General features: G+C 44.0%; 1 protein-coding gene across 1 annotated transcript; it reads left to right on the top strand.

The window, feature by feature from the left end:
• Positions 1-1,666: 1,666 nt before the first annotated feature.
• LOC109239077 (intracellular protein transport protein USO1-like) lies at positions 1,667-4,341 on the top strand. Its single transcript, XM_019405582.1, has 4 exons — positions 1,667-2,160; positions 2,735-3,326; positions 3,490-3,855; positions 3,910-4,341. Exons 1-4 carry the CDS (start codon positions 1,667-1,669, stop codon positions 4,339-4,341), a joined length of 1,884 nt encoding a protein of 627 aa, XP_019261127.1.
• Positions 4,342-11,894: the final 7,553 nt, after the last annotated feature.

Here is an 11,894-nt window from a genome sequence, read left to right as displayed (position 1 = left end):
AATACGAAAAAGTCAAACTTGGTCAACTCTTCCAACTTAAAGCCTTCAAATTGTATATCATTCCTCCAAATCAATCCTGAACCACTCGAGAACCAAAACCGACCATACACGCATGTTATAATACATCATGTGAAGCTACTCAAGACCTCAAACCACCGAACGGAACGCAAATGCTCAAAACGACCAGTCAAGTCATTACATTTATTAAAGATGATAATTAAAATATTTATTTAATTTAAGTAAAATATCAAAATAAAATTGAAAAGTATTTTAGTTCCTTCAAAATGATTTAAATATATCAAAAAATCATTCAACAACTATAAAAGCATTCACCCGAAAAGTCATATATTAGAAAGCTATCGCTTATTGATTAGCTATATTTATTTATGTGATTTTATTATCTTTATTGTTAAATATTTTAATACATTGTAATGACTCATCTCACATTATTTTGTGTTATTTTCTTGGGTAACACCTTATATAGTGGTATCCTACTAAGACCAAATTATATATTTTATGCTATGAATATTTTATCAAAATATATCCAAAAAACTTGAAAAAAAATAAATAAAAACAAAATCCGAGAAAAACAGAGATTGAAAATTTTAACTTTTGATGGTTTGGTTTCTTTTGTTTTATAGATTTAAAAATCCGATACAATTGATTTGGTTTGATAATTGAATTACCCGACCTATGTACCCCTTATAACTAGGCAACTTATAAGAGAACAAACAAACAAATGAAAAATAATATTGAGTTACGAGTGCCGAATTATGACCCAATAGTTAATCTTAATTGATCCCGCACATCTTGATACAGACGATCATTTGCCTGGGTTATTATCCAACCAATTTATTGATTCGACCCATTTAACCCGCTCAAACATACCCAATTTGCTCATTGTTTGCCTCGAAAAATGTGAGTAACAATTAAAGGTAATTTGTGATTTTAAAGATATGTAATTTATTCCAATACTAGTGAATATACAAGTAATATTAGGTTTAGGTAAAAAAGAATTGATGAACCAAACCAGTGTTGTTAGAGCAACGGGGACCTCGAGCTCTATTATCTCGGGGGCCTCGAGGTAAGTCAGGAGCAAATAAAGTATGAACAACAAAGTAAACACAATAAAGCTGAAGAACAATTGTGGAGAACAGTAAACGAGAAAAGCATAGTAGAATATTCTATTGCAATGAATGAGATATCTTTTACAAAGATTGGGGTCCCCTTTATATATAAAGGAAAAACCCTAATATGGTACATTTCAAATTATGGTAAAGAATTCTATTGTTACAGCTGTATAACAACCTAGTACAGACTCGTACTATTTCGTACAAATCTTATCCCTTAATTTATGCCCTGATCCACGTGTCCTTGAGAAATTCCCGCTCTTTCTTGAGTGCCATCGAAATTGTACTGCCCTCGAGGTAGATCATGATGGGTCTCCGATTTGCTCCCTCGAGGTGCGCATTTTCCAATCAGATCTGGTCTTTACTTCGAGCTGCCCGAACTCGAGCCCGGGGTACCATTAACTTGTTGAAATCGAGCTCTCCGATTCAGACCCTATACAGATAGTCCCCACGTTTCTTAGAATGAAATGATATGAAACGATTTGAGTTCCCGAAGTCCTTTATGATGGAATCACTCCTATGACGTAAGCATTAAAATGGCCGAAGCATCCCGTTGGTTCACTTCCCCAAAAGCATTAAATGCACGTCAGAGTCGGTCGGCCATCAATATTAATGAACCGTCGCCGCCTTCCTCTTTCCCACCTTGCAACACCAATTTTCCTCTATACGTTTCCTTTTCACCACCAGTTCCTTCACCGTATTGGCTCAAAACCTCGCCGATGTATTCATTTCTTTCATCTTTTTCTAAAGAACTGATGGCAAAAATTTTCAAGTTCGTTCCTCAGAAAGAAGGAAAATCTACTTCTACCTCCCGTCTGGCCGGTGGTAAACCGTCGGCGCTTCACGAGATCGTACCGAGCAAATTTTCCTTAAAAGGGGACTTTATAGTCGAGAACCCTCCCGACGTCGCCGGCCGTCGAGAGCATGCATCGAGCTATATAAGGTCAATTGAGGAAAAACACCTCGATGCTGTGAGGAGAGAGTGTAAATGGGCAGAGAAGGTCATTCTGCAAATACCTTCTCGTGCGGAGTACATCACAAATTACGTAGAGGGGTTCCTGAGTGTATATACATACCCCTTTACGTTGGGTCCCCACGACCCGCTCGTGCTTGAATTCTACCGAAGATATCAAGTAACCATGGGCCAGATTCATCCGTCCTTTTGGCGGATCGTAATAATGATGAGGTTCTTCATCGAAAAGGACGGGCTCGAGTTCACCCTCAGGCACCTCATCCGATTATATCGACTTCAACATTTTCGAGGCTTAATCAAACTCCAAGGCCGATCAACTAAATCCTTCTTCGCCAGTAACGACGAAGGCAAGGATCGAGGCTGGATGAGCCGGTTTCATCCGGGTGAGGACCGTCGATGTTCTTCCCAAGGAGTTCATGCCGTTTCCCGAGGAATAGATCTTCGAACGTGAGTGGAATTCTTTGCTTTAGTTCTTTTCCATAAGTTTTGCTAAACTTCGCATAATTACTCATTTCCCCTCTCCGCAGCGGCTCGATGGATGCCTAATGTGATCCTCGACCTCGAGGGCTGGGTTTGCAAACTAGCTGCTACTTCAACATACGACAAACTCAAATGGCGGGACTTGTTGAAGGGCAAGTGGGAAGCAAAACACCACGGTACACCACGGTGAGTTCTTCGAGATGAGGCAGTCCCCTTTCAGGGAGGAAGCAGGATCTTCGGTCCTAAAGCCAAAAGAGGATAACAAGAGAAAAAGGTCCTCGAAGAACGAGGACACCCAAAGCCAAGCAGAGCCCACTCGGAGGCATAAGAAAAGCGTCGTCATCAACGTGGATGTTGACTCGGTCCACCAGTTCATGGACGATGACGGTGACAAGATGGAGGGTTCGACGCTAGTGACTCGGACCAGGAAATCTTCCGAGGCTATCAAGCCTGCTGAGATCAGGGCCCCTAGAATCGAGGAAGGAACTTTAAAAGAAAAGGGGGATGAAGGCCCTGTATCACCCGACGCGGTAACTGCTTCTCAAACTTCTGGAAATACTCCAAAGGGAGCGAGCTTCGAAGCTCCTCTACCTAAACAGAGCACCTCGGGTGATCTCCCCGAGGCCATGACAGCAGGTCAACCCTCGTCGTTTCTGGCCTTCTCCGAGGATACCATTAGAGATGCCCAGAACTTAAAGACGTCCGAGCTAGGCGGAGTCCCGAGTGAAAATGCCCCTTCCAGGGTTACTTTGTTGGGATCGATGAGGCCGACCCAGTGGATGCGAGCTCAATCTTCGAGGAGGCTCAGCATCTTTGCTCAATATTAAGTTTTTAGTTGCACTGCAATTTCTTCAATGCCATACTTTTCTTCTTTTGTCTAATCGATCATTCCTTTCCTTTGTGTAGGCCTTCGATAAATTGAAGACCGAATTGCGTCATTGTGAAGTCGAATTGCGTAGGACTTCGAATGAGGAGAAAACCCTTAGGCTTCTCCTTGACAAAAAGGAGGAAGAAATGAAGCATCTTAGATTGGAGTTGACCAAAGCTCGTGAATACAAGAGTGAGTTAGAAAATCAGGCAACCTCTGTTCTGAAAAAATACGGGCTACCTCTCCCGTCTTCGGAGGCTAATACTTCAATATCTCAGCTGCAGCAAAAGCTAGATATGATTGGGCAGCACCGGGGCGAGGTCGATCATGTCCGAGCCGAGTGCAATGAATGGAAGGCAAAGAAGGATGCCCTTGTTATGGCTAAAAATGATGCACTGGCGAAGGTATCAGCCCTCGAGGTCCAACTTTAGAATGCTCAAGGGAGCAACTTGGTTCAGGCTGGCAGAATAGCCGATCTCGAGGCTGGTCTTGCGAAGGCCAAGGCCGAGGTTGTGGAAGTTAGGGCCGAGGCCAAAGAAACACAAGCCAAGGTCGATAGGACGGTGGCCATCTATTTGAAGGATGCTCCAGATGCTCAGTTGGAGTTGAGGGAGGTTTCCGACCGAGAGAAAAGAAGAAATGACTTTGCCCGACGCCGATCCCGAAGGGAGACCCTCGAAGAGGTTCATGCTAAGGGCTTTGATCTTTCCGAGGAGATAAAGCAAGCTAAGGTAGATGAGGCTGATTCCAAATTTATCCTTTCCTCCGACGATGATGATGACGTCGAAGATGATGATGAGGAGGAGGCTACCGAAGAATCTACCCTTGGGGAAGAGGCTGGTCCCGGGGAAGCGACAGGATCCGGGGGAATGCCCCTCTGGAGCAGGTAGAATTTTCTCTATCTTTTTGTAATTTTTGGCTTTACTCCTATGTAATATCTTTTTGTATATAAAAAAAAGGAAAGGAGTTTCCTTGATCGTTTGCCTTCAATTTTTCTTCAAAGTTTGCTTGATTTTTTATCAACGATCGATAATAGGTTACCACTTAAGGTTCGATCTTCGAGCTAAGTTTTAGCTCGGGACTTTTGAGTCCGAGCTGGGTAAGGTCTCGAGCATGGTGTGCTTCGGCCTTTAAGCTCTTTAAATATTGGCCTTTAGGCTCTTTAGGTTGGCCCTTAGGATCTTTTAGGTTGGCCCTTAGGCTCTTTAGGTAGGGCCAATTCGGCCTCTAAAATGGCTATAAATTTTTCCCTCTTTTCGGCTAAAAGACTTAGTGAAAATTTTGTATGCCTTAGCATGTGTTTTTGTACCCGTTTGGGTTTTTTGAAGGTTCTATTGATTGGAACCTCATTTCAAATTTGATATGCAGCGTTAATCGAATACCTCTTGAGGTTTTTTCGAAGGCTGATGTTATCGAAGATTTTGCATTATTTAAGGGCTGATTATATCGAAGCCCCTTATAATTTGCCTTTGCCGAGGGTAGCCTGATTTAACCGGTTTTTTCGAAGTATATGAAGGCCTTTTAGTTTTATGGCGGAAGTCGGACGTCTCTGAGCCACATCATTTTGGCCGTAACCTTTTATATTACCATAGTCATTTATATGGTCGCAGCCTTTAGTCCCCGAGTGTGATGGCCTTGGCCTTAATATCGAGGGGATGCCTCTTTGAGGTCTTGTGAGATCGAGTGTGCCTCTTTGTGGTCTTATAAGTTCTAGTGTGCCTCTTTGAGGTCTTATAAGTTTGAGTATTCGATGACTCAATGCGTCGATTGTCGATGATAGTCCCCGAGTATTCGGGTGTATTCGAGGTTTTGGCCCTTGAGCCGTTAAATGTGAAAATAGTAGACTTCTTTGAGGCACAGAAGTGTTTTGATATAATAAGAATGCTTCTTCAAATAATTGATACATGCGTACATGCTTCGCCGCTGGGGGCTCGACTATTCTACATGGAACCGTTTGGCCCTTTATAACATTCCCCTATCGAGACCCTCCTTGGCATGAATTGCTTTCTTCGAGAATGCATCCTCCGAGGGTGAGGCCCCCCAGTGTTCGAGGTTGATTGAAAAGAAGCCTTGAATACTTGTTGAATATTCCTTAGGTAGAATATAGGTGTTGCCTCGTTAAAAACCTTGCCAGTAAACCCATTTGGGATAAAATCGATTCAACGGAAAAAGAGTGCAACGCATACTTTAAACCTGAGGTCTTCGAGCTGAAAGGTACCTCGATGTTTCCAATCGCAAGGAGTTAGTTTTAAATACAAATGGAAAAAGGGGGGAGAAGGTCATACCTCAGCAGTAATAGCGTTTGAGCAGCGATACATTCCAATTGTTTGGTAGTTGCTCGCCTTCCATTATGCTAAGTTTGTAGGATCCTTCCCCTACGACTCCGAGAACACGGTACGGTCCTTCCCAATTGGGACCTAGCTTTCCTTCGTTTGGGTCTCGAGTGTTGAGAGTGACCTTCCTTAGGACTAAGTCCCCGACACCAAAATATCGAAGGTTAGTCCTTCTGCTGTAATACCTTTCGATCCTTTGTTTTTGCGCGGCCATTCGAATCAATGCAGTCTCACGTTTTTCATCTAGTAGTTCGAGAAAAGTGTTCATAGCTTCGCGATTTGAATCCTCGGTAGCATGCTGAAACCTAACGCTAGGTTCTCCGACTTCAACTGTGATCAATGCTTCGGACCCGTATACCAAAGAAAATGGGGTCTCCCCCGTGCTCGATTTTGACGTCGTTCGATATGCCCATAGAACTTTGGGCAACACTTCTCTCCATTTCCCATTTGCATCTTCTAACTTTTTCTTTATGTTTCGAATGATGGTTTCGTTTGTGGACTCGGCCTGACCATTTGCAATTGGGTGGTAAGGCGCTGATAGAATCCTTTTGATTTATGGTCCTCGAGGAATTTTGTTACTTTGCTGCCGAAGAATTGTTTCCCATTGTCACATGCTATTTCGGCAGGTATCCCGAATTGACATATGATGTGGTCCCATATGAAGTCAATGACTTCTTTTTCTCTTATCTTCTCGAAGGCACGCGATTCTACCCATTTTGAAAAGTAGTCAGTCATAAACAAAATAAATTTAGCTTTACCTGGCGCCGTTTGTAAGGGGCGGACCATGTCCATCCCCCATTTCATGAATGGCCACGGGGATATGACCGAATGGAGTTGTTCACCGGGTTGATGGATCATCGGTGCAAATCTTTGGCATTTATCACACCTTCGAACGAACTCCTTGGTATCCTTTTCCATGCTATCCCAATAATACCCCGCTCTGATCACCTTGCGAACCAAAGAGTTGGCACCAGAATGGTTCCCACAAGTGCCCTCGTGGATTTCTCGTAATACATAATCGGTGTCCCCGGGACCCAAGCATACTGCCAATGGTCCATCGAAGGTTCTTCTATACAACGTTCCATTTTCATCAAGTGAGAATCAAGCTGCTTTGCTCGAAGTGCTCTCGACTCTTTTGAGTCCGTGGGGAGTTTCCCATGCTTCAAGTAGTCGATGTACTTATTCCTCAATCCCACGTTAAACTTGTTAAATTAATTTCTGCATGGTCTTCTTCGACCACCGACCTCGATAGTTGAACGACGGTCCCCGAGACGATATCATCTTCTTCAATCGATGACCCCAAGTTTGCAAGTGCATCGGCCTCGCTATTCTGTTCTCGAGGTACATGGTCCAGTGTCCATTCCTTGAAGTGGTGCAATGTCACTTGAAGTTTGTTTAAGTACCTCTGCATTCGATCGTCCCGAACCTCAAAGCTCCCGTTTACTTGATTTACCACCAAAAGGGAGTCACACTTTGCCTCGATGACCTCTGCTCTAAGGCCCTTGGCTAGTTCGAGACCTGCAATCATGGCCTCATACTCAGCCTCATTGTTAGTCAATTTAGAAGTTTTGATAGATTGCTTATTGACACTGCCCATAGGCGGTATTAAAATGATGTCGAGCCCAGATCTTTTCACATTCGAGGCACCGTCTGTGAAAAGGGTCCATACCCCCGATGACGTACCCGTTTTTAGCAAGAGTTCCTTTTCTACTTCGGGTACGAGGGTAGGCGCGAAATCGGCCACGAAGTCTGGCAATATTTGAGACTTGATAGCCGTTCGAGGTTGATATTCAATCATACCCTCCAAGTTCGATGGCCTATTGGCCAATCTGCCCGATAATTCGGGCTTATGCAAGACACTTCGAAGTGGGTACGTAGTCAATACACATATAGGATGTCATTGAAAATATGGTTTTAATTTCCTAGATGCATTTATTAATGCAAGAGCTAAATTTTCCAAATGTGGGTACCTGGTTTCAGCATCTCCTAGGTCCGACTCACATAATAGACAGGAAATTGTGTACCTTGCTCTTCTCGAACCAACACGCCACTTACCGCCACCTCGGACACGGCTAAATAAAAGTAGAGTGTTTCATCCTCCTTCGGAATATGGAGCAGAGGTGGGCTCGAGAGATACCGTTTTAATTCTTCCAAGGCTTATTGGCACTCCGGAATCCATGCAAAGTTGTTCTTCTTCTTGAGTAGGGAAAAGAAATGATGGCTCCGATCTGATGACCTCGAGATAAATCGGCCTAGGGCAGATATCCACCCGTTCAGCCGTTGTACGGCTTTCACATTGTTCACTACGATGATTTCCTCGATGGCTTTAATTTTATCGGTGTTGATCTCGATACCCCTGTTCGACACCATAAAGCCTAATAGCTTGCCTAAGCCGACTCCAAAAGCGCATTTCTCGGGGTTGAGGTTCATGTTGTACTTTCTTAGGGTATCGAACATCACCTGCAAATGGGTTAAATGGTCCTCTACGCGCAGGGACTTAACTAGCATGTCATCAATATAAACTTCCATGGATATGCCTATTTGATGTTCGAACATCTTATTAACTAGGCGTTGATATGTGGCTCCTGCCTTTTTTAGCCCAAAGGTCATTACATTATAACAATACGTACCATACTTCGTGATGAACGAAGTCTTTTCTTGGTCCTCCAGGTTCATTTGAATTTGGTTGTATCCGGAGTAGGCATCGACAAAAGTAAGGATCTCGTGGTCGGCCGTAGCATCGATCAAACAATCGATGTTGGGCAATGGGAAAGAATCTTTAGGGCATGCTTTGTTCAAATCTTTGTAGTCTACACACATTCTAAGTTTATTCTCATTTTTAGGGACTACCACTACGTTAGCTAGCCATTCGGGATATTTTACTTCCCTAATGGATCCTATCTTGAGAAGTTTGGTTACCTCTTCTTTGACGAATCCATGTTTTACCTCGGACTGGGGTCTCCTCTTTTGCTTCACTGGTTTAAATCTGGGACCGACACTTAGTCGATGGGTAGTTATCTCCGATAGGATCCCTATCATATCTAAGTGGGACCAAGCAAACAAATCAATGTTATTGATAAGAAATTAAATGAGTTTTTTCCTGAGTTCGGGGGTTAACCCCGTCCCCAGGTATACCTTTCGTTATGGAAGATGCTCGATCAATACGGCCTGCTCGAGTTCGTCGACTGTGGAATTCGTCGCATCTGATTCCTCGGGGGAAATGAAGGCTCGGGGGATGAGGAAATCTTCTTTTTCGTCCTCGACCACCTGCTCATCGATTACCTGTCCCTCGAGATCAACTGAAGGTATGGGCTGTAATTGCTATTTGGCCACCTGTTTGTGCTTTGACTTTTCCAATGTGGATGGTGTCGATACCGGTGTCAAGTCGTGTACTACAAACATCTCCTTAGCTGCATGCTGCTCTCCATATACTTTTTTCATGCCATCCTTTGTTGGGAACTTCATCATTTGATGAAAGGTCGATGGCGCCGCCCTCATGCTATGGATCCACGGCCTTCCAAGCAAAACATTATACCTCATGTCACCTTCGATGACATGAAATTTGGTATCTTGTATGGCTCCGGCCACATTGATTGGGAGGATGATTTCCCCCCTCGTCGTTTCACTTGCCATGTTGAAGCCATTCAAGACTCGAGATGCTGGTATGATTTGATCGAGAAACCGAGCTGCTCCACGACCCTTGACCTGATTATATTTGTCGAACTACCTGGATCCACAAGACGTTTAACTTGAACTTTATTTAAAAGGATAGAAATTACCATAGCATCGTTGTGAGGCTGAGATAAGGTCTCGATGTATTCTTCGCTGAATGAGAGGGTATTATCGGGCGTATAGTCCCGAGTCCGTTTCTCCCTTGTGATGGATACTTTGGTACGTTTGAATATAGGTCCCTGTGGGATGTCGACTCCACCAATGATCATGTGAATGACATGTTGAGGTTCTTCAGGTTCATTCTTCCTGTTTGCATCTCTCTCTCGGAAATGGTTCTTGGGCCCGGTCGCTGAGAAATTCATGAAGATGCCCCTCGTTGAACAACCGGGCTACCTCCTCTCTAAGCTGCCTGCAATCCTCGGTCCTATGCCCATGAGTACCATGATACTTGCATATCAAGTCGGGGTTCCTCTGAGAAGGATCGGTCTGTATAGGCTTGGGCCATCTAGTATCTCTAATTAATCTAATGGCTGAGACGATACCCGAGGCATCAACGCTGAAGTTGTACTCCGATAGCCGGGGTGCCTCTGTCGGTCCCACGTACCTATCGAAACCCGGTTTTGCTCATGAGTCCCCGGTAACTTTTACCTCGATCGTTCCGAGGTATGCTACGCCTTGAAATGTTCTTTCAATCCTCGACGTATGGCTGATATCTTTCCTTATTCGACCTTGACCCCCTATCTACATTTCCTGACCTCTTTGCTAGTAACCTGCTTGGATAAACTGAGCCCGAGGGGGCTCCCAACTGGTCATCCTCGACCCTAATTTTTGATTAGTACCTGTAATGCACATCCGCCCAAGTCATGGCGGGATACTCGATCAAGTTCTGCTTCAGATGCTTCGAAGCCATTGAACTTCATTCATTTAGTCCCAAAGTGAAGGCTTGTACAGCCCAGTCATCGGAGACCGGTGCTGACTCCATCCATTCTGACTGGAAGTGGGAGACAAGTTCCTGCGGCATCTTGTTCTCCTTTTGCTTTATTTTGAATACATCGGACTTCCTTGTTGCGACTTTTATGGCACCGGCATGTGCCTTTACAAATGAGTCTGCCAACATGGCAAACGAATCAATGGATTTCAGGAGCAAGTTATGGTACCAAATCGTGGCACCCTTAGGCAGAGTTTTCCCAAACTTTTTTAGCAAAACAGACTCAATCTCATTGTCTTCCAAATCATTTCCCTTTATGCCACAAGTATATGTGGTGATGTGCTCGTTGGGATCAGTGGTCCCGTTGTATTTAGGGATGTCTGGCATCCCAAACTTCTTCGGGATGGGCTTTAGAGCCGCGCTCTGGGCGAATGATTTTTGTACGAACTTCTTCGAGTCCAGTCCTTTCAAAATCGGAGGTGCTCCCGGTATTTGGTCGACCCTCGAGTTGTATGTTTCTACCTTTTCGTCGTTGTCCTCGATCCTTTTTTCTCCTGATTCGATCCTCTTCGTGAGTTCCTCGAGCATTCTCATGATGGTGGGGTCAGTTCCTGAGCCGTTGTTGCTTGATCTCTCCAGGGTTGGCTCAACACGATGAGCGGTTTCTGGCCCAGCCATGGTCGGAGTCTTTTGCTGACTCTGTACCTGGACGATAGCAACTTGTTGTGCTTGCAACATCTCAAAAATCACTTGTAGACTAACTTCTCTTTCTCCTTGATCTTGTGTCCTTTGAGCGTCAGGTTGATCCCCTCCGTGTACACTTCCTTCGACATCAGCGTCCAAATCGACGTTCATAGCAATGTGCGAACCAACATCGATGGGGTTTGGCGCTGGTGCTACCCCAGGGTTTAGCGGTGGCACACCGATCCCTGCAGCTATTGCATTGTTTTCTCCATGGGATCCGAGACCGTCGTTTCCATGCATGGGTGCGTTTGCTGAGCTAGACATATCTTAGCCTGAAATCAAAGAATCTTGACAACAAAAAGTGTGAAGAATAACGTGTGTTATCAGAAAACTAGCACTAAAAATAATCACTATTATCTTTAGTCCCACGGTGGGCGCCAAACTGTTTACCTCAAAAAATGTGAGTAGCAATTAAAGGTGGTTTGTGGTTTTAAAGATATGTGAATTATTCCAATACTAGTTTAAGTAAGAAGAATTGATGAACCAAACCAGTGTTGTTAGAGCAACGGGGACCTCGAGCTCAATTATCTCGGGGGCCTCGAGGTAAGTCAGGAGCAAATAAAGTATGAACAATAAAGTAAACACAATAAAGTTGAAGAACAATTGTGGAGCACAGTAAACGAGAAAAGCAGAGTAGAATGTTCTATTGCAGTGAATGGGATATCTTTTACAAAGATTGGGGCCCCCTTTATAAAGAAGGGAAAAACCCTAATATGGTACATTTTCAATTATGGTAAATAATTCTATTGGTACAGCTGTATAACAA

The sequence above is a fragment of the Nicotiana attenuata genome, unplaced genomic scaffold, assembly GCF_001879085.1.
Source record: "Nicotiana attenuata strain UT unplaced genomic scaffold, NIATTr2, whole genome shotgun sequence".
NCBI lineage: Eukaryota > Viridiplantae > Streptophyta > Magnoliopsida > Solanales > Solanaceae > Nicotiana > Nicotiana attenuata.
This window is presented reverse-complemented; position numbering and strand designations above follow the sequence as displayed.

What these genes read in the sequence shown, in the direction of transcription:
- LOC109239077 (XM_019405582.1), top strand. Translation starts at nt 1,667, where the DNA reads ATGGCCGAAGCATCCCGTTGGTTCACTTCCCCAAAAGCATTAAATGCA. An exon ending in CAAATACCTTCTCGTGCGGA is followed by an intron (nt 2,161 to 2,734) that starts GTACATCACAAA and finishes GACTTGTTGAAG; the next exon opens with GGCAAGTGGGAAGCAAAACA. An exon ending in AAAATGATGCACTGGCGAAG is followed by an intron (nt 3,856 to 3,909) that starts GTATCAGCCCTC and finishes AACTTGGTTCAG; the next exon opens with GCTGGCAGAATAGCCGATCT.